The following is a 22,290-nucleotide window of genomic DNA, read 5'->3' as shown; positions in this document are numbered from 1 at the left end:
GAACATCAGAGAACAATCTCCGACTATCTCACTGGCAATATTATTGCCAGTGTTGGTTTTAGATCATGGCTGACTGTAAACCTGGTTATCCTACCATATCATCTGTCCACATCCTTCCACATTCTCTAGCTATTCTATAGCGACCGGGCTGCCCAACATGCTCATACAGAGCCAGGGCTGGGAAAGTAGAAGCCTATAGCTCCGTTTGGCTCCACATTTATAATCTCTGGCCTCGATAATCTACCGTGACTGCAGTCTCACACTCTTGTCATGTTTGTGAGATCATTCTACTCCACTGGAGACAGAGACAGCAAGGAAGAGGTCCCAGAGATCTCCTGGGCATTCCGGAGTTCTGAAGCTCCTATCCCAGGTCTCGCTCTCCACTCTCACTGCCCCGCCTGCCGCCAGTTACCGTGGAACCCTGCCATGGAATTCTCCACTCTCTTAAATTAAACCTTTCACCAGCCCCAGCTGGTTCCAAGATAGGATAGTGGGGGTGGGGGTAGGGGGGAGAGAAGAGAAGACAGGAGAGAAGAGAGAGGGAGAGAGAGAAGAGGCTGGAAGTGAGAGAGTGGGGAGAGCAGATCCATCTTTCTTTCCCTCCTCTTCATGTTTGGCTCCCTCTGCCTGCTCCTTTTAACACAACAGGCATGATGTGCAGAGCCGCTGTGACCCGATCTCACCAGACTAGACTAGATTATAGAGAGAGAGCGAGAGAGAGAGAGAGAGAGAGGGAGAGAGAGAGAGAGAGAGAGAGAGAGAGAGAGAGAGGTCTGAGAACTCTTGATTATTGCCTTGCCTAAACTCTATGTGGTAACGTTTTAGAGACACTATTGAAACCAGACCCACTGTTCTCCGTTACATGACCCGTACTGTAGCTACAGAATCAATGACCTGAAAGCACCCATTTGTTTTGCCAGTGTGTCTGGCCAGCTACAGTCCAATGTCTATGTAGTATGTGATAGGTACATTGGTCCAATTTGTCATTCGTCACATTTAAATTTACGAAGAAAGTATGCTGTGCCCAATATACTTTTTCTAATCGGCTTCAATAAAAACACCATATCCTACCTCACCAGGTACTGACTGCACAGCTGCAACAACAAGAAATCCATTCTGAATGGATATTCTCTGTTAATCACACTAACACGTTAAACCTATCTTGACACGCCACACGTAGTGCTGTTTCAAACAGAGGGAAAGTATGATGCATTAAACTGGGGAGGCAGGTAGCTTAGTAGTTAAGAGCTTTGTGCCAGTAACCGAAAGGTCGCTGGTTCTAATCCTCGAGCTGACTAGGTGAAAAGTCTGTTGATGTGCCCTTGAGCAAGGCACTTAACCCTAATTGCTCCTGTAAGTTGCTCTGGATAAGAGTGTCTGCTAAATGACTAAAATGTATCAGTCACCTTATAATTTCCTGGCTCTGCAGCTCTCTCTCTTCTGTGCAGGATTGTTTTTCTGTCCCCTCTGTCTTTGACCTTTTCAATGCTTCTCTCTGTCTGGGGTCCACTGCCGGTTTGGTTTCCATTAGCCCCATGGCTCTGCTGTGGCTCGCATGTCTCACTTAGACAGACAGCTATTTTGTCTCACGTAAACTATAATGACCTGTCAGTAATCTGCTAATTGAATGTCTAAACATCAAATAACAGCACCTTGGAGGAAAAACAGTGTGTTTCACAGCTAGTCAAGGTCAGGTCGACAGAGTTTCCATGTGTGGTTCGTTACAACAAACAAACTTGGGTCTTGCAGTACACTCGCTTCCAACAAGTTAATGTGTGAGCTAAGACAGGCATGTTTGTGTGAACTGACATACTGTAATAATAGGCCTAAGACAAAGGCCTGCCTGTTAGAGCTGACAGCTTTGGATAAATATGACTAAAACAAAGGGCTTTTGTACTGAGGTCTTATATGTCTCGATGATACAATCTGTGGAGGGTTGCCAATGAGCAAGGGTCCGAACAGAGAATGTTGCTGTGTTCTCTTACCCTTAAAGAGAAAGAGACATGACTTTGAGGGCATTACGGTTACTGTAGAGTAGCTTCCCTTTCAGCTGTTTTATAAAAGTGAGATCCAGTGATGTTGTAGCCAGAGAAAGTTGAGTCCTGTGGTGACTTACTGTCTCTACTGTCTTTGAACCTGGTGTGAGAGTCTGTCCACACTCTTTTTCTTCTTCTCTTTCTTATTGCCTTCCGCTCTCAATTCAATTCAATTTAAGGGCTTTATTGGCATGGGAAACGTATGTTAACATTGCCAAAGCAAGTGAAGTACATAGTAAACAAAAGTGAAATAAACAATAAAAATGAACAGTAAACATTACTGGAAAAGGGGCATGCTTACAAGCCGAAGAACACCATCCCAACCGTGAAGCACGGGGGTGGCAGCATCATGCTGTGGGGGTGCTTTGCTGCAGGAGGGACTGGTGCACTTCACAAAATAGTTGGCATCATGAGGAAGGAAAATGATGTGGATATATTGAAGCAACATCTCAAGACATCAGTCAGGAAGTTAAAGCTTTGTCGCAAATGGGTCTTCCAAATGGACAATGACCCCAAGCATACTTCCAAAGTTGGGGCAAAATGGCTTAAGGACAACAAAGTCAAGGTATTGGAGTGGCCATCACAAAGCCCTGACCTCAATCGTATAGAAAATTTGCGGGCAGAACTGAAAAAGCATGTGCGAGCAAGGAGGCCTACAAACCTGATTCAGTTACACCAGCTCTGTCAGGAGGAATGGGCCAAAATTCACCCAACTTATTCTGGGAAGCTTGTGGAAGGCTACCCGAAACGTTTGACCCAAGTTAAACAATTTAAAGGCAATGCTACCAAATACTAATTGAGTGTATGTAAACTTCTGACCCACTGGGAATGTTATGAAATAAATAAAAGCTGAAATAAATCATTCTCTCTACTATTATTCTGACATTTCACATTCTTAAAATAAATTGGTGATCCTAACTGACCTAAGACAGGGCCTTTTTACTAGGATTAAATGTTAGGAATTGTGAAAAACTGAGTTTAAATGTATTTGGCGGTGTATGTAAACTTCCGACTTCAACTGTATACAGTGTTGTAACAATGTATATATACATCGCTCGCTCTCGCTGTCTCTCTGTCTTTCTCTCTCTCTCTCGCTCTCTCTCTCTCTCTCTATTTCTCTCTCTCGCTCTCTCTCTCTCTCTTTCACACCCACACACATACAATCCCTCTCAGGAAGGGTTGGTGGTGTCTGCCTTTCTTCTCCTGGTCTGTGATCAGAGGGTTCAGAGCAGTGTAGCAGGTGGCGGTCTCACACAGCCAAAGAGAAAGAGAGAGACTGTGTATGTGTCTCTCTCTCTGTCTCTCTCTCTGTCTCTCTCTCTCTCTCTCTCTCTCTCTCTCTCTGTCTCTCTCTCTGTCTCTCTCTCTGTCTCTCTCTCTCTCTCTCTCTCTCTCTCTCTCTCTCTCTCTCTCTCTCTCTCTCTCTCTCTCTCTCTCTCTCTCTCTCTCTCTCTCTCTCTCTCTCTCTCTCTCTCTCTCTCTCTCTCACACACACACACACACACACACACACACACACACACACACACCTCAGACGTGCTCCTCTCCTAAACAGAGAGCTGCCAGTGAGACATTCCAACCCTTTGTGCTGGTCTTTTGTCTCTGAGAGTTATGAAAAACCAACAGCTTTTAGATTGACTGGCTGTCCAACCCCAGGCCAAGGGAGTGTACTGTACCATTCAGACTAACGAACGACCCTCTAACGAATGACCCAGACTTGCCTCTTCCTCAGCCATGTGCTGCCTCCTCCTCATCACCTCCTCATTTCTAAGAATGTATGTTGGTTGAGCAATGGAATGAAAAGAAGGTTTGAAGGAGGTGGATTAGTACGAGGCTGTTTAGCTTAGCGTCTGTCTCTCGTCTTCCTCCTCCTCCTCTTTCTCTTCTCTCCTCATCACCTCCACATGTCAGCTGTCGGTTGAGCAGTGGGAGGTGGAGCAGGAATAGGAGGAGGTCTGGAGGACCTAGCTTAGTGTTGTGGGGATGACGTTGCCCACAATTGTTTTGACTAGAGGATGAAACCCTGTCCTGTTGTATCGCTCTCTCCCCTTGCATTCCTCCTCTCCTCTCTTCCCTCTCTCCACCGCTGTCTGCGGACAGCTGGGCCATCTCCGGAATCATCTCCCTCCTCTCTTCCCTCTCTCCTCCCTCGTTTCTCAGAAGCCTCGCATTTGGCTATTCTTCTCACCCCCTTGTCACAGCCTACAACACCTCAAACCAAGACCAAACCAAGGTCTCTTCTGGTCTAGTCTGGGACTTTTATAGAAGTCATTTCTATTTAGTCAAAAAAATTATAATAAAAAAAAATCATTTTAGCCTAGGATAGATTAAGATTATATGATTTGATATAACTCTCCAACCTCTATGCTACCGTATGCCACACAGCCCTGCAGGGATGTCCAGTACTTAGATTGTAGGCCTGTATCATGTTGTAGTCCACTCCAGGGGTGCATGCTTACACTGGACTACATGTTGGTTCTGTCCACTTCATCAACCCAGCACACTACAACCCCTGTAAAACCTAGAGGCCCAGCGGCCCAGCTACTGCTAATAGACTATAAGAATCCTACTAACACTCCCAGTGACTTACTTAGTCCCCTACAGAGCCCCTCTGGGCTGGAGGAGGTTACGGAGCAAGTTGTGTTTACTGAGTAGTCATCTCGGCACCCAAAACTCACGTGTGCGCTGGTCAGCTAGCTCCTCAATTTAACATTTTATTTGTTAACTCTGTCACGAGAGACTAACTGAGCTGAATCATTTACCTATTGTCTACAGCTAGACTGCACTGCCTTCTTCCCAGGGCCAGAGACTGGGGCGGCCTGCTAATGCCAACTATATCCAGGTCATGACTCTTGGTTACTGTTAAAGTATTTAATGTTGTTTTGGTCATGTTTTATCGCCCTATTAAAACGTAAATTAAGTTCACTACAGTAGGAGTGTCCATTAACTGAATGATCTGCTACTTATGTCAGGGGTGGCTGGCTCCGTGTGTCTTTGTTAGTTATCGTGTAATGTGGAGGATGAGGTTTTTTGGGGGATTGTTTTTATCTTACTGTCTGTAATTGAATGAATTACAATGTGAGGGTTTAGCCACAGGTCAACGGCTGATTTAGGATTGTGAAATATGTAAAGGTGGCAAAAAGACAGCTTTTCTCGCTGCCTGAGTTTCCCACCGTTCCCCCTTCTTCTCCCCCTTCTTCTCACCTTCCCCCTCCTTTCCCCCTTTCTCCCCCGCCTCCCCCTCCCGCTGTTCTTGTCAGCAATAAGAAACCCAAGCTAGAATATGACTTAATTTATGTATGATTACCATGTGGGAAGAATACATTTTTCTCCCCATAGAGACTGTTGCAGCTTGCCTAAACCCTGTTGCCCGCGGCAGCCACTGGAGATGAGCTGTTCCTCTCTCAGCCTCTAACTCCCTCTAGTGGTCAAAATCTGACATTACCACCACCAGCACTCCTTCAGACCTACAATATACAACCAAGTCAAACCTCTATTTTCTATCCACAACGTATGCACTTCATGTGGATCTAAAATGATGTTGTCCACTAACCCTGCCTCCTACTCTCTCTCCCTGTCCTCTCTGAGGTTATGGAAACCTTGGTGCTGGTGGTGTCGGTGGCGGTGGCGGTGGTTTTGGTGGTGGAGGATATGGAGCTGGTCCTGGAGCAGGCAGTCTAGGAGCAGGAGCCCTTGGAGGAGGATACGCTAAGCCTGGAGGTACAGTAGCACAGTGTCACTTAAGGTTCTTGGACCACCAGTAGTACTGACCCTGTGTCTTAGTGCTGTTCAAGCTAATATTATGCTAAATTACCACTTAGGCTACCCATAACTCCTGGCCACATTAGAGTGCTTCACAATATGACACAATGAGACACTGAGAGTGTTAAAGGGTTGGATTAATAACCACACCTCCCTGCTCATGGCTTCTCCCCCCCCCCCCCCCCCCTTTTCTCAGCTGGTTATGGAGGAGGCTCGCCGTATGGAGGAGGTGGTGCTGGGGGCTTCTTCCCTGGAGGTGGGCTGGGACAGAAGGCAGGACCCAAGCCAGGCTATGGAGCTGGAGGTGGACTACAACCAGGTACTGTACAGACAGAAGAGATTCTCAAAGCCATGTTTCTCTACTGTCCTTCTGTGGACCAGCATTGGTCTACGTGATAGTATTGCAATTTACATTTACATTTTAGTCATTTAGCAGACACTCTTATCCAGAGCATTAATGCATTCATCTTACGATAGCTAGGTGAGATGTTTCGCAATATACATTTTGCAATATGTCAGAGCTATAAATCTTTGTTTCTTTCAGGCTATGGTGCAGGAGGACTGCCCGGGGGTGGACTACAGCCAGGTACAGTACACACTACACAAGACAGGAGAGATCCTTAGGGCTTGTTTCTCAACTCCCATGCTGTGTGAAATTCATGCAGCGGTCCATGTGATAGATACTATAGCTTACAAGTCCTCACGTTTCCAAGTGGTAGTTTTAACCAAAGCTGTACTCCAAAGAGGAGAACCATGGCTTGCCAGTCCCTGGTGCCAACATGTTTGAGAAACACAGGCCTGAGACTAGAGGGTTGTGTGGGTGGAGTCTGTATCAAAAAACACTTTACTGCCATTCAATAATGTTGCTATGGATTTCTCTGTGTTGTGGAAAGCTATAAAACAACCAAATACACATAAATCACATCAAACTATAAACCAACCTCCATTTTGTTTCTGTGTTTCTCTACAGGCTATGGCGGTGGTGGATTACAGCCAGGTCTAGGTGAGTGGCATGGGCGCCATGTTGGCATCCAAGGTCCCGTGACCTATTGAAATCCTACAGTCGCAGCAGCCATTTTAGAACTAGTGAGCTACTTTCTTAAAAAGCACTCTCTAACTGTAAAGCTTTCAATAACTTATATAGGTTTGTGTGCTCACATGCTGTGAGACAAAATGTCACATCAATTGCATCCAAACTTTTGACATGATTTATAGGTTGGCGTAGTCTAGATAGATCAAGCAACAATATTGCCTACATTGTTTTAGAGTATGTGTTTACATGTTCAATGAAGGGTATCATGGTCTAGCATTATGGCAAAGAGCCTGCGCTTAAATATTGGTTGGCAGTCGACAAGGCCCTCAGTCACAGGCCGATACAGCTCTTGTGCAATGCTCCTCAACCCTATATTGACTCTTTTCATGGCATTCCAACAAAACAATCCAAACCCCTTTCAGATAGAACAGAACAGCAGCATTCCTCTCCATTCTTTCTGTTGCCAGTCTTCCCTTGTTTCTCTGAATCCCCTCGTTCGTTCACCACATACTAAAGGCACTGCGTAATGTCTGTTCATTGGAGAGAAGGATTGGTGGATTTTAAGATAGAAAGAGAAGGTTAAACAAATAGATGAAAACGTTTGACCCGACTGCCAAGCCCCCAAGAGCCAGAGCTCATTTCCTGCGTAGGGGATAACCAAAGAGCCAACGAAATTAAGCATTTGATGAGGCAAGACGAATGCCATGCATTATTGTGGACTGTGTCCCAAATAGCACCCTATTCCCTCCATAGTGTATTACCTTTGACCAGAGTCCTATGGGCCCTGGTCAGAAGTAGTGCACTTTATACGGAATGTGGGGGTTCCATAGAGCCTCTGCCTCTCAGAACAACTCTGGATAAAGATTAGCATTGTCCACATTTTTTATCACTGTGATGATGATGATGATGATGATGATGATGATGATGACAAACTCAGGGGGACCTGGAGGCGCAGGAACAGGAGCTGCAGTGCCCGCAGGAGGTAAGACACACACACACAAAGCTCAAATCATGCCATCCAGTCCTACCCTTTTGTCTTGACAATATTCAATGTTTTATCATTATCCTCTAGATGTGTAATGTAGCTACGCTGATTCACAATGTTGACTGGGGACTCACTAGTATATGAGTAGTTGTAACTACAGTATGTAATGTCTCTCCCATGTGTCTCTTTCAGCACCTGTTATTCCTCAGACTGGCCTACCTGGAGGTGGGCTTGGACCTGGCGCCAGAAAAGGAAAGGCTCCAAAAGGAGGAGTGCCAGGTGAGCGTTTGTTTCTATGACTATGCATGTGTACAAAATCTGATGAATGCCATTGGATGCAATATAAAATAATTGATTTCATTGGTCTTTGCAGGTGTGGGGGTTCCTGGACTTTACCAAGGTGGCCAGGTGCCAGGACAAGGTGTGCCTCTTCTCTTTCTCTGAAAGTCAAACCCACATGAATCACATGCTGTGATTTCCATTCACTTGCTAATTCTCTGATCCCCTCTTCATGTCTGCAGGGTTTGGTGGTCGTGGAGTGTTGCCCGGTGTGGCCACTGGGAATGGACTCAATCCCAAATCATGTAAGTCAATCATGCTTTTAATAAAACATGTTTGATGACATGACATTTGATTGGGATACCTGTAACATACATACATCTACAGATCACATTGTTTTCATGTCTTGTCTGTCTGTCTGCCTGCCTGCCTGCCTGCCTGCCTGCCTGCCTGCCTGCCTGCCTGCCTGCCTGCCTGCCTGCCTGCCTGCCTGCCTGCCTGCCTGCCTGCCTGCCTGCCTGCCTGCCTGCCTGCCTGCCTGCCTGCCTGCCTGCCTGCCTGCCTGCCTGCCTGCCTGCCTGCCTGCCTGCCTGCCTGCCTGCCTGCCTGCCTGCCTGCCTGCCTGCCTGCCTGCCTGCCTGCCTGCCTGCCTGCCTGCCTGCCTGCCTGCCTGCCTGCCTGCCTGCCTGCCTGTTGATATGATTTGTCCTCTACAGTGCCAGGTGGAGGACAGCAGGGACCAGGAGGCTCAGGTCGTGTTGGTTACGGAGGACCAATGCAGCCAGGAGTATTCCATGGATACCCACTCAAAACACCCAAAACACAAGGTATGTCAACGGACAATTTAATGACTACTAATGATTTATTTTCTATTATCAATTCACAGGTACAATGTTGATAATGAAGCAACATTTTCCAGTCTTGCATTGACATCATGGAATCTATAGAAATGGACATATAGCTAGTGTTAAAACAAGTGTATTGTCGTTTGGCGTGTGTAGGTAAACTGGAGGTGGCAATCCTCCATTAGTTACTTAAAAACAATTATGACTTCATTATCTTATTGTCCCTGAACGTCATTCATCCCAGTGTTTAATGGATGTTAAATGTCAAAAGTTTGTGGTCTGTATAAATTAAGTTGACAGAATGTTGACCGTGCGTTACAGTTCCTTTCCCTCCAGTGCACAGAATGTCTTATCCCCATCACCCCCATTATGGCCATGAGCACAGCCCCATACACGGCCACGGTCCTTGAACGGCCACGTGCACGAGCGGTTCTAAGGGTACCCCCCCTTCTAGGCCTCAGGTTATGTATGGTGGGTTTATCATTGTGAATTGGCTGCTGAGAATCGAATCGTTCTCTTTTTGAGGCCCAGATCCTGACTTTGGGACAAGGGTGTTTTCTTTCATCTTCAAAACTGAGTTGTTGCCCTTTTCACCATGTGTTGTTGCAGTCACATCATCACGTTCTTGGAAGACCTCAAAATCAGAATGATACTTCTACCACCTTCCCCTCTAAGACGCTTCGAGAATCTGAAAAGTGCAATACCTCCGAACTTTAACCCACTAAAATTGTGACTGCTTCTGTCATTTATTCTTTGTAAGTTAGCTGCTTCACACCCATTCCCTGTAAGGGACCACCACTTCAATCAATGTCAGTTAATATTATGTGTGTTAAGACAACATGGTCTTAGTTAGTTATTTACTGTATGTGGTCCCTCACAAGGAATAGTGTCATGCAGCCAAAAGCATACAGTAGGTTAGAGATCTCCTTTGGGCTCCTCTCAGATCTGTAGTCACTCAGGGGCAATAGTAAGATCTGAGTGGACTGACAATGCCTCCTTGTCTTTTCCGTAGTTTAGTTTTCTGAATGTGTCTCGATGTTTGTAGCAGGCTAGGTCATACTGCTGAATCAAATCAACACCTGTTTGATGAGAAACAAATGTAGCTGTGTTTACACATGTTAAAAACCCAAACTGCTTCAGCTATGACCTACTGGGTTCAAACCTTAACAATGATGTAGAACTACTAACCCTCTACAGTAGATGTATTAATGTTTACTGCTGAACAGAATAGAGTATAATTGTGTGGTTTTATGTCTTGGGTGGATCTGGAATGAAATTGAATAAATCGGTAATAAATCAATAATTTAAAACGAAGGTCCATTCAAAAACAATGAAGTAGTAATTCATTTTCTGACAGCGTGCTAGTGGATGTTCAAAACTTTTACTCTATACAAGACTGATACCGTTTGTTTGTCGCCATGGTTTCCACAGGTGGCTATGGAGCGAAAGCTGGAGGAGCTGGAGGCAAACTTCCATTTGGTACAGAAAGTTTTTAATATGTAAATGTTTTAAGTAGTGTGTCTCCATGTATGTGTAATTGTACATGTGTGTGTAGTACAAGCAGTACGGTACAGTGGATGGTTCTCTCCACTTGTTTCAGGATACGGGGGCTTTGGTGGTGGTGGTGGAGCAGGCCTTCCTGGGGGAAAAGGAGGTCCTGGATCCAAGCCTGGATATCCCATTGGAACTGGTAGGGTTTTGGAGAACACTTACATAAATATATGTGAAAATATATTTTAAGAGCTCTCTATTACTTAAATGAATTATAATTGAGACCTGTAACGCTAATGTCTATATTCCCCCACTCTCTGCAGGTGTGGGGACAGGAGGTCTTAACCCGGCCCAGGCTCAGGCTAAAGCTGCTAAATATGGTAATGTTCGCTATCACAGGCCTACTGAAACTGGGCTTTTTGACACAGTGTTTACTTCAACTATTAACTCTTGAAGTGTTTGCCATCAGGTGCTGGTGCAGGTGCTGGTGCTGGTTTGGGTGGTGTGCCCGGTGCAGGTGGAGCCTACCCTGGAGCGGGAGGAGCTTACCCTGGAGCGGCAGGAGCTTACCCTGGAGGTGAGGGGAGAAAGAGAGTGTGTGATAAAGAGACCTCTGACCTTCTACTGTACTTGACAGTGTACAGTACCACCAAACAAAACTACTAGACAGTTAACATTACTACTACTAGATATTCAGAGGATACAAGTGAAACATATAGCTTTTTCACTCTTTTTGTGATCTATACTGAGAGTGAGAGTATATCGAAAGATTTTCAGAGTAAGGCCTAGGGTCAGGCAGAAATTTAATTTAATTTATTTTACATTTTTTACGTTTCAGGATATAATCCTGCTGCAGCCAAAGCTGCTAAATATGGTAAGAAACATCACTCAGAACAGCAACATCAGAGTTTTAACTAGTAAGACATTACTTCGAATTTGAGTCGTTTTCTTGTGACCCTCCACCCTAGGAGTCCCAGGAGGTGCAGGTGGCGTCCCAGGTCTTGGATCAGTAGCAGGAGGAGCAGGAGGAGTACCTGGAGGGGTACCCGGAGGAGCTGGAGGTACATATGAAAGTAACTGTACAACATCAAAATCTGATAGGCCTCTTACAGTGAGTTTAGTTGGTTCAGAATTCTGCATATTTTTTTTGTGATTGGGGTTTCTAATGTATAAACTTTTGCATTTCAGGATATAACCCTGCTGCGGCCAAAGCTGCTAAATATGGTATGAAAGATCTCTCAAAACAGCAACATCAGAGGTGGTACATAGTTTTTATATTTCTGTTCACCTTTAAAGGGGCAAACAGAAGTTGCTACATCCATTTTTAGACTTTTCAATTAATGATATATTGATTCTTGAAGAATAGAACTTATAGATGTCTCCTTAGCTTAGTTGAACTGTCGTACCATCAGAATCCAAAATATAAACTTGTTTTACTCCTTTGTTTGTAGACCTTGTAATTGTAAACAAATGCATAGCCTCAAAACAGTGTTAAAACTATTATGTTGATATCATGGATGGTCAGTCTGTAGCGCTGTCTATAAATTTGAGCGTGCATACATTTCTCCATCCCCATCCCTCAGCTTTTTACCAAAAAAGTGGTGGGGTTGGTGCTTTGTTATTGTTTGAACTGCAGATCATCCCTTTAACTAACTGTTCTTGTCTTGTCTTGCCACACAGGAGTTCCAGGAGGTGCAGGAGCAGGCCTAGGAGCTGGAGGACTTGGAGGAGTACCAGGAGGAGAAGGGGGTGTACCTGGGGCTGGAGGTGAGCCTAAAAGTATACTACATAGTGAACACTAATCTCATCTCAGTGGTGCTGCTCTTTACTGTGTGTCAGATATGATATTGTAAGCTAGATGGTTATATTTGGCAAAAATCTATAATCATCTTTAGACTATAAAAATCACGAGGGATACATTTTTTGCATTTCAGGATATAATCCCGCTGCGGCCAAAGCAGCTAAATATGGTAAATAATCACACAAAACAACAACATCAGAATTGGTACATTGATTGAATTCATGCTGAAATGTAGTTCCACTGTTAACTCATTTAGTTCCACTGTTAACTAACTGAAGTTAGTTAGACATGCCTCTGAAATCCAATGGTTTTCTTGTGTCCCTCTACACAGGACTCCCAGGAGGAGGTGCAGGCAGGCTCCCAGGTGCTGGATCAGGAGGAGCAGGAGGAGTACCAGGAGCTGGGGCTGGAGGTACAGTAAGGAGCACCATTGGGGTGCAGGATGTAATGTAGTTTGACTGTACTGTATGTGTACTGTAATGGCTTGGCGGAATTTCCTTTTGAATGTATTAACGTTTTACATTTCAGGATATAATCCAGCTGCGGCCAAAGCCGCTAAATATGGTAAGAAACATCACTCGCAACAGCAACATCAGAGTTGCTACATTAGTTGTAACTCATGCTGAAATGTCTGTCCACTTTTAACTAACCCTTGTTTTCATGTCACCCTCCACCACAGGAGTTCCAGGAGGAGCAGGGTTAGGAGGAACTGGAGGTAGACTATAGTAACCAAACACCTATAGCTTCAACTAATACATTCAGGTCCAAAATTATTGGCACTCTTGATAAAGATGAGCAAAAAAGACTGTATAAAATAAATAATGCAATTACTGAGCTATATTCTCAAAACAATGGGGAAATTATATTATTTTATATTAATACAATTGCTCAGAGAAAGATATGTTTAAAAGTAATTAAAAAGTATTGGTACCTCTGTTTTCAATACTCCAGCACCCTCCCCTTATGAGGATAATGACATTGAGCCTTTTTCGAAAATATTTTATGAGATTGCACATTGGGAGGGATCTAAGACCATTCCTCCATACAGAATCTTTCCAGATCCTTGATATCCTTCATCTGCATTTATGGACTGCCCTCTTCAATTCAAACGACTGGGTTCAAGTAATGGAGTTCAAGTCCGGAGAATGAGATGGCCATTGCAAAATGTTGATTCTGTGGTCAATTAACAATTTTTTTGTGGATGTCTGCCTGGGATTATTGTCTTGCTGGAAGATCCACTTACGGCCAAGCGTCAGCCTCCTGGCAGAGGTAATCAGGTTTTTGGCTAAAATGTCCTGGTACATGATAAAGTTCCTGATGCCGTTGACCGTAACAAGAGCCACAGGACCAGTATAACATAAAAAATGCGATGAGGTACTTTTCTGCATTTGTACTTTTCTGCATATGCTTCCGTTTTTCAATGCCAAACCTACCAGTGATGTGCATGGCCAAAGAGCTCTATTTTCATGTCATATGACTATAGCACCGCCTGGAGTTTGATAAACAGCATTGGCACTTAGTTTGGAACCGGTGCTATAGTCAGATGACATGAAAAAAGAGCTCTTTGGCCATGCACATCAGTGGAGGGTTTAGCATTGAAAACAGAAGCATATGCAGAAACATACCTCATACCTACTGTCACGATCGTCATACATAGAGGAGGACCAAGGCGCAGCGTTGCAGGCAAACATACTCTTTAATTAGAGACACGATCAAAAACAACAAACGATACGTGACAGTTCACGGTCTAACCTAAACAGACTTGAAACAAGATCCCACAAACACAAATGGAAAACAGACAGTTTAAATATCGCTCCCAATCAGAGACAACCAACGACAGCTGACACTCGTTGCCTCTGATTGGGAGCCACTCAGGCCAACATAGAAATACACATACTAGATACACAAATGAAATGCACACCCTGGCTCAACATACAAGTGTCCCCAGAGCCAGGGCGTGACACCTACAGTAAAATATGGTGGTGGATCGTTGGCTATCTTTGTCTAGACAATAACCCCAAGCACTAATCAAAATCCACAAGGAAATTGATAATTGACCACAAAATCAGCATTTTGCAATGACCATCTCAGTCTCTGGATTCGAACCCCATTGAAGACCTGTGGTTTAAATTGAAGAGCACAGTCTATAAGCGCAGACAAAGGACATTAAGGATCTGGAATGATTCCATATGGAGGAATGTTCTAAGATCCCTCCCAACATGTTTTCAATCTCATAAAACTCTGTGTCGTTATAAAACTCTGTGCTAGAGTATTGAAAACAGGGGTGCCAGTAATTTTGACCCCTCTTTTTATTGTCAATTGTATTAATATAAAATAATGTAATCCCCCAAAATTTTTGGAGCATACATTATAGCTGAGTATTTGTAATATATATTTAATATACTTTTTTGCTCATCTTTATCAAGGGTGCCAATAATTATGTACCCCACTGTACATTATGCCAGCCACTGGGCTCTGCATGAAGCTGTTATGTAGATGATGTGCCTTGCTCAAGCATACCCCAATCTGAGAGTTGGTAACCAGTGCAATCCTTGTATATACGTTATAATACTGTATTGTCTTGACTCCTATCAAGTGCACTAACCTGGATTGGCACTGCAGCTTTAAACTCAATGCAGCAGATATCTTTAACACCATCACCATTTTCATAATCTCTGAACAGGCTATGGAGCGGGTGCCAGGCCTCCCTATTACGGTGAGGATAACTAACCAAAACATCCCAAAGCTGCCCAGGCCACAGCCTTTACAATGCTGTTAAGACACCATCGCTCACTGAAAGGCTTCGTTCATTGGCTTAGCCAGCTCCAACTCACACTGGTCTTTTTTAATAATATAATTTATCATATAATATACTGTATGGATGTTTCCCTCCCTGTAGGTGTTCCAGGGGGTGCTGGATTTGGGGGAGCAGGGGCTTTTTCAGGGCCTGGAGGTAGCTTATCTAATTATTGCACTATAGTATCTCACGCTTGTAGCAATTTCATGAATTAATTCATAGCATAAACGACTGCTTGAGGAGACTCTGAAATTCATGGTAAGACAAATGTTCATGTTCAAGTTCATTTGAATCATAAAGATATACAGTCATTTCTACCCTCCAGCCACTCTGTGCTGTCTGCTGCTATTTTATGGGGCTAGAAATGCAGTTGTATTTTGCTATTCAAGTCAGGAGGGATGCTGTAAATTAATTTAATTATTTTGTATTTTAGGATACAATCCTGCCGCCGCTGCCAAAGCTGCTAAATATGGTAAGAAAACCACTTTAAACAACTTTAGGCTCATTCAGTATTGGTACATTGCTTAATGTATGCTGATATATTTATTGTGACCCTCCACCATGGGAGTACCAGGAGGTGCAGGAGCAGGCCTAGGAGCTGGAGGACTTGGAGGAGGGGTACCAGGGGCTGGGGCTGGAGGTATCTCATCATGGTCTAAGGCTTATAACAATTTCATGAATGAACAGTATAAACCAGTGCTTGGATTATCTAAGGTGGTATTTATATCTCATGCTCTTATTACATTTCAGGATATGAGGCTGGAAATGCAGTTTTGTTATATTATCCAAGTCAGGAGAGATGTTTTGAATTAATGTCATTGTTTTGTTTTTCAGGATACAATCCTGCTGCCGCTGCCAAAGCTGCTAAATATGGTAAGAAAATCACTTGATATCAGGCCAGTCTCATTCAGTGTTGATACAATCGTTGAATTTGAAATCCAATGGTTTTCTTTTTTCCTCGACCATAGGGGTCCCAGGAGGTGCAGGGGCAGGCCTAGGAGCTGGCGGTCTTGGAGGAACAGGGGGGATACCAGCAGGAGGAGCTGGGGCTGGAGGTAAGTCATGATGCTTGACTTCTCCAATGCTTTCACACTGTTTTGTATGCTACTGCATTATGCGGCTTGGAAAGTGTGACTTTGAAAATCACGTTTTTTATCTATTCATTTATTTCATTGTAGGATATAATCCAGCCGCTGCCAAAGCAGCTAAATATGGTAAGAAGAAAAGTGACAAGTCTACTGTATCTTTTCAATTGTTAAGTTAGCCATGACTTAACAGCAAAATCCTAATGTTTTCTACCACAGGAGTCCCTGGAGGTGCAGGAGCAGGCCTAGGAGCTGGAGGAGCAGGGGGAGTACCAGGAGGAGGAGTAGCGGGTGTACCTGGGGCTGGAGGATATAATCCTGCTGCAGCCAAAGCTGCTAAATATGGTAAGATCACTCAAAACAACAACATCAGAGATGGTACATTGGTGGAATTCATGCTGACATTTCTGGTTTTGAAATCATATAATTCCCATGTGAACACACAGGAGTTCCAGGAGGTCTAGGAACAGGCCTAGGAGCAGGAGGACTTGGAGGAGCAGGAGGAGTACCTGGAGGAGGAGCAGGGGGTGTACCTGGGGCTGGAGGATATAATCCTGCTGCAGCCAAAGCAGCTAAATATGGTAAGAAAAATGTAAATCGGTTGAATTCATGGTGACATTTCTGTACATTTGTAATTACCATGTGTCAACTCATGAATTGCCCTCTCCTGTGTTATAGGTCAGGGGGCTGCTGGTGGGCCAGGGGGTGGATATGGTGGCGTGCCTGCTGGAGGATATCCCAGGCCTGGGGGTACGTACACCAAAGGGGTTGCCCATGTGGGATGGAAGGGTCTGGTGGAGGGGTGGAAGTAAGGGCAGTGTTCACACATACACTATGTATTTGTTCTTATGTACAGCACATCTATATGTAGTTTGCAAACTTTGCATAGGGGTAGAGTTGGTTTTAAATAGGTTTAAGCAGTGGAGTTAAATAGTGGGGTTGAGCAGAGGGTTTGGTTTTAAGGTCAAGTGGGGTACATTGCCTTATAGTGCTAATAGGTTGATGATGTTCCGTGTTTTGATTGACAGGCTATGGGGGATATGGAGGGGCAGCAAGAGGGGCAGGAGGTACGTTTCCAATGATGCCAACTTGATATAATATCATGAACTGATAGCATAAACCAGTGTTAGCAATACTACTGTATTATGAGGCTTGGGGTGCAGGAGTAATGTTTTTAATTTATTCACTTTTTCCATTTCAGGATATAATCCTGCTGTGGCCAAAGCTGCTAAATATGGTAAGAAGAAGAAGAGTAACATGTCTACTGTCCCTTAAGCAGTTCTGAATGGAGACATTATTTCTAAATAATAACATTATTCTTGTGGAGTCCCAGGACCTGGAGGAGCAGGCCTAGGACCTGGAGGAGCAGGCCTAGGACCTGGAGGAGCAGGCCTGGGACCTGGAGGAGCAGGCCTAGGACCTGGAGGAGCAGGCCTAGGAGGAGCAGGCCTAGGAGGAGCAGGCGGAGTACCAGGGACTGGGGCTGGACCAGGATATGGAGGTTTGCGCCAGAAGTTGAAATCTAATGTCATCTGGAAGAGTTAATACTGTTTGCTATGATTGGGGAGCTTTGGTCTGTCTTATCAAACCATTTAAGAGGTAATTTATAAACTTTGCTATTTGTTTTGTATTGCAGGCTATGGAGGATATGGAGGGGTACCAGCAGGAGGGGCTGCTGCTGCGGCCAAAGCTGCTAAATATGGTACATTATCCTCTCCATGATTTAGACAAATGTACTGCCTAACCTTTGTATTAATATACTGTACTGGGCCTCCCGAGTGGCGCAGCGCTCTAAGTCACTGCATTGAAGTGCTTGAGGCGTCACTACAGACCTGGGTTCGATCCCAGCCTGCCGTGACCGGCAGCGCACAATTGGCCCAGTGTCGTCCGGGTTAGGGGAGGGTTTGGCCGGCCGGAATGTCCTTGTCCCATTGCACTCTAGTGACTCCTTGTGGTGGGCCGGGCGCCTGCAATCTGACTTCGGTCGTCAGGTGTATGGTGTTTCCTCCGACACATTGGTGTGGCTGGCTTCCGGGTTAAGCGAGCAAGTGTGTCAAGAAGCAGTGCGGCTTGACAGGGTTGTGTTTCGGAGGACGCATGGCTCTCGACCTTCACCTCTCCCGAGTCCGTACGGGAATTGCAGCGATGGGACAAGACTGTAACTACCAATTGGATATCATGAAAAAGGGGTAAAAATATACAGTATCAGTCAAAAGTTTGGACACACCTACTCATTCCAGGGTTTTGCTTTATTTTCTGCATTGTAGAATAATAGTGAAGACATTACAACTATTAAATAACACATATGGAATGATGTAGTAACCAAAAAAAGTGTTAAACAAATCAAAATATATTTTATATTTGAGATTCTTCAAAGTAGCCACCCTTTGCCTTAATGACAGCTTTGCACACTCTTGGCATTCTCTCAACCAGCTTCATGAGGTAGTCACCTGGAATACATTTCAATTAACAGGTGTGCCTTGTTAAAAGTTAATTTGTGGAATTTCTTTCCTTCTTATTGCGTTTGAGCCAATCAGTTGACTTGTGACAAGGTAGGGGTGGTATACAGAAGATAGCCCTATTTGGTAAAAGACCAAGTCCATATTATGGCAAGAACAGCTCAAATAAGCAAAGAGAAACGACAGTCCATCATTACTTTAAGACATGAAGGTCAGTCAATCCAGGAAATTTCAAGAACTTTGAAAGTTTCTTCAAGTGCAGTCACAAAAACCATCAAGCGCTATGATGAAATTAGCTCTCAGGAGGAACGCCACAGGAAAGGAAGACCCATAGTTACCTCTGCTTTAGATTATAAGTTAATTAGAGTTACCAGCCTCAGAAACTGCAGCCCAAATAAATGCTTCACAGAGTTCAAGTCACAGACACATCTCAACATCAACTGTTCAGAGGAGACTGCATGAATCAGGCCTTCAAGGTCGAATTGCTGCAAAGAAACCACAACTAAAGGACACCAATAAGAAGAAGAGACTTGCTTGGGCCAAGAAACACGAGCAATGGACATTAGACCGGTGTAAATCTGTCCTTTGGTCTGATGAGTCCAAATTTGAGATTTTTGGTTCCAACCGCAGTGTCTTTGTGAGACGCAGAGTAGGTGAACGGATGTGTGGTTCCCACCGTGAAGCATGGAGGAGGAGGTGTGACTGTGTGGGGGTGCTTTGCTGGTGACACTGTCAGTGATTTATTTAGAATTCAAGGCACTCTTAACCAGCATGGCTACCACAGCATTCTGCAGCGATACGCCATCCCATCTGGTTTGTGCTTAGTGGGACTATCATTTGTTTTTCAACAGGACAATGACCCAAAACATACCTCCAGGCTATGTAAGGGCTATTTGACGATGGAGAGTGATGGAGTGCTGCATCAGATGACCTGACCTCCACAATCACCCGACCTCAACCCAGTTGAGATGGTTTGGGATGAGTTGGACTGCAGAGTGAAGTAAAAGCAGCCAACAAGTGCTCTGCATATGTGGGAACTCCATAAAGACTGTTGTAAAAACATTCCTCATGAAGCTGGTTGAGAGAATGTCAAGAGTGTGCAAAGCTGTCATCAAGGCAAAGGGTGGCTACTTTGAAGAATCTAAAATCTAAAATATGTTTAAACCTTACTACATGATTCCATATGTGTTATTTCATAGTTTTGATGTCTTCACTATTATTCTACAATGCAGAAAATAGTAAAAAATAAAGAAAAACCCTTGAATGAGTAGGTGTGTACTGATATACTACCGGTGGTGCCAACCCCCCTAAATATATTAGATTTTTTCCCACTGGGTTTCAAAGAAGCAACCATTAGATATTACTGTTGTTTAAACCACCAAGGCATAACATCCTGAGCCTGATCTGTAGGAGTTCCAGGAGGAGCTGGCGTGGCGGGGAGAGCAGGAGGAGTGCCAGGGGGTGGATATGGAGGGGTACCTGGGGCTGGATATGGAGGTCAGTCTGATTTGGCTTTGCCCTGTAAATGTACTGTACTATACTGGACAAAAATAGAAACGCAACATGCAACAATTTCAACGATTTTACTGAGTTACAGTTCATATAAGGAAATCAGTCAATTGAAATACATTCATTAGGCCCTAATCTATGGATTTCACATGACTGGGCAGAGGCGCAGCCATGGGTGGGCCTGGGAGGGCATAGGTCCACCCACTGGGGAGCCAGGCCCGGCCAATTAGACTGAGTTTTTCCCCACAAAAGGGCTTTACTACAGACAGAAATACTCCTCCGTTTCATCAGCTGTCCAGGTGGCTGGTCTCAGACGATCCCGCAGGTGAAGGAGCCGGATGTGGAGGTCCTGGGCTGGCGTGGTTACACATGGTCTGTGGTTGTGAGACTTGTTGGACATAGTGCCAAATTCTCTAAAACAATGTTATGGTAGAGAAATGAACATTCAAATCTCTGGCAACAGCTCTGGTGGATATTCCTGCAGTCAGCATGCCAATTGCACGCTCCTTCAAAACTTGAGACATCTGTGGCATTGTGTTGTGTGACAAAATTGCACATTTTAGAGTGGCCTTTTATTGTCCCCAGCAAACAAGCTGCACCTGTGTAATGATCATGCTGTTTAATCAGCTTCTTGATATGCCACACCTGTCAGGTGGATGGATTATCTTGGCAAAGGGGGATTTGCTCACTAACAGGGATTTAAAGAAATTTGCGCCAAAACAAATCAAGAAATAAGCTTTTTGTGCATATGGAACATTTCTGAGATCTTTTATTTCAGCTCATGAAACATGGGACCAACACTTTACATGTTGCATTTCTATTTTTGTTCAATATATATACTACACATTATGTTGATCTCTGTAAAGGGCGGTTTCCCGGACACAGATTAAGTCTAATCCTGGAATAAAAAAACATTTTCAATGGACATTCTCCATTGAGCTTGCTTTTTAGTAACGGCCCCCAATTGTTTTAGTGAGTTCATAAATCAGGGACGATGTCTTTAATTTATTATCTTTTTGCATATCAGGATATAATCCTGCTGCGGCCAAAGCTGCTAAATATGGTAAGGAAAAACACACAAAACAGCAACATCAGAGTTGGTACATTGGTTCAATTCATACTGAAACTTCTGTCTACTTTTAACTATCATTTTCTTGTGACCCCTCCACCACAGGAGTACCAGGAGGTGCAGGAGCAGGCCTAGGAGCTGGAGGACTTGGAGGAGCACTAGGAGTACCGGGGGCTGGAGGATATAACCCTGCTGCGGCCAAAGCGGCTAAATATGGTACATTGGTTGAATTTACGTCTATCTTTGGCTGTTCTGAAGTTGGACATTCATTCAAAATCCAATTGTTTTCTTGTGGCCCTCTACTACAGGAGTCCCCGGAGGCGCAGGAGCAGGCATAGGAGCTGGAGGAGCAGGAGGAATACCAGGAGGAGGAGGGGGTGTACCTGGGGCTGGAGGATATAATCCCGCTGCAGCCAAAGCTGCTAAATATGGTAAGATTACTCAAAACAGCAACATCAGAGTTGGTACATTGGTGGAATTCATGCTCATTCGTGCTAGTTTTGAAATCATATCATTTCCTTGTGAACCTCTACACAGGAGTCCCAGGAGGTGTAGGAACAGGCCTAGGAACAGGAGGACTTGGAGGAGCAGGAGGAGGACAGGGAGGAGTACCTGGAGGAGTAGGAGCTGGAGGTACATCAGAGGATGTGTGTGAATAGTAAAGACATCAGATATGTGATGCAGAATGCAGTGAGAATATGAATTATGTGATGCTTGTGATTGCAGGATATGATCCCGCGGCCAAAGCTGCTAAATATGGTAAGAGCCTCTCTCGTTGTATCATAACTTTTAGTCTATGTAATGCAGACCAGTGGAAGAACAATATTGTTTGTCTGTTCTGTGCGGTCTCTGTACAGTACCTATTCTCTCTTGTTAGCTGGATCAGATTTTCACCATGGCTCAAGAGATTATACTGTACCCTCACCTATGTTCTTACCTGCACGCAGGTATGCCAAGTGGGGCGGGCATCGGTGGTGAAGGTGTGCCAGCGCCTATAGCGACTCCAAGACCAGGTGTGGGAGTGGGTGGTGGTGTTGGAGGAACTGAGGGCATTGACGTACCAGTGGGCACAGGGATACCTATCGCAGGCAAACCAGGTAAATGGAAACAAGTTTCACCTTTGATTCTTGCTAGGTTTA

The 22,290-nt window shown here is 44.5% G+C and overlaps 1 protein-coding gene across 1 annotated transcript in view; it reads left to right on the top strand.

Moving 5' to 3' along the window:
• Positions 1-22,290, top strand: part of LOC311101933 (uncharacterized protein) — a gene marked incomplete at its 5' end in the record, with an annotated part of 46,725 nt that overhangs the window by 3,925 nt on the left and 20,510 nt on the right. Inside the window, 39 exons of the mRNA XM_084143176.1 lie at positions 5,625-5,756; positions 5,995-6,117; positions 6,343-6,384; positions 6,769-6,801; positions 7,769-7,813; positions 8,009-8,095; positions 8,190-8,237; positions 8,338-8,400; positions 8,812-8,922; positions 10,372-10,419; positions 10,541-10,630; positions 10,755-10,811; positions 10,901-11,008; positions 11,270-11,305; positions 11,400-11,492; positions 11,620-11,655; positions 12,112-12,198; positions 12,366-12,401; positions 12,564-12,644; positions 12,761-12,796; positions 12,912-12,947; positions 14,916-14,948; positions 15,132-15,185; positions 15,864-15,902; positions 15,998-16,084; positions 16,334-16,459; positions 16,561-16,695; positions 16,793-16,864; positions 17,143-17,181; positions 17,316-17,351; positions 17,442-17,615; positions 17,751-17,816; positions 19,984-20,070; positions 21,110-21,145; positions 21,257-21,367; positions 21,460-21,582; positions 21,689-21,784; positions 21,878-21,910; positions 22,099-22,248. Of these exons, the coding sequence (XP_083999302.1) occupies positions 5,625-5,756; positions 5,995-6,117; positions 6,343-6,384; positions 6,769-6,801; positions 7,769-7,813; positions 8,009-8,095; positions 8,190-8,237; positions 8,338-8,400; positions 8,812-8,922; positions 10,372-10,419; positions 10,541-10,630; positions 10,755-10,811; positions 10,901-11,008; positions 11,270-11,305; positions 11,400-11,492; positions 11,620-11,655; positions 12,112-12,198; positions 12,366-12,401; positions 12,564-12,644; positions 12,761-12,796; positions 12,912-12,947; positions 14,916-14,948; positions 15,132-15,185; positions 15,864-15,902; positions 15,998-16,084; positions 16,334-16,459; positions 16,561-16,695; positions 16,793-16,864; positions 17,143-17,181; positions 17,316-17,351; positions 17,442-17,615; positions 17,751-17,816; positions 19,984-20,070; positions 21,110-21,145; positions 21,257-21,367; positions 21,460-21,582; positions 21,689-21,784; positions 21,878-21,910; positions 22,099-22,248 (2,925 nt within the window). The remainder of the gene's footprint in view (positions 1-5,624; positions 5,757-5,994; positions 6,118-6,342; positions 6,385-6,768; positions 6,802-7,768; positions 7,814-8,008; positions 8,096-8,189; positions 8,238-8,337; positions 8,401-8,811; positions 8,923-10,371; positions 10,420-10,540; positions 10,631-10,754; positions 10,812-10,900; positions 11,009-11,269; positions 11,306-11,399; positions 11,493-11,619; positions 11,656-12,111; positions 12,199-12,365; positions 12,402-12,563; positions 12,645-12,760; positions 12,797-12,911; positions 12,948-14,915; positions 14,949-15,131; positions 15,186-15,863; positions 15,903-15,997; positions 16,085-16,333; positions 16,460-16,560; positions 16,696-16,792; positions 16,865-17,142; positions 17,182-17,315; positions 17,352-17,441; positions 17,616-17,750; positions 17,817-19,983; positions 20,071-21,109; positions 21,146-21,256; positions 21,368-21,459; positions 21,583-21,688; positions 21,785-21,877; positions 21,911-22,098; positions 22,249-22,290) is intronic.

This window comes from Coregonus lavaretus (assembly GCF_964263955.1).
Source record: "Coregonus lavaretus genome assembly, chromosome: 26".
Classification (NCBI taxonomy): domain Eukaryota; kingdom Metazoa; phylum Chordata; class Actinopteri; order Salmoniformes; family Salmonidae; genus Coregonus; species Coregonus lavaretus.
Note: the sequence above shows the minus strand (reverse complement) of the source record. Positions and strands in the feature narration are given on the sequence as shown.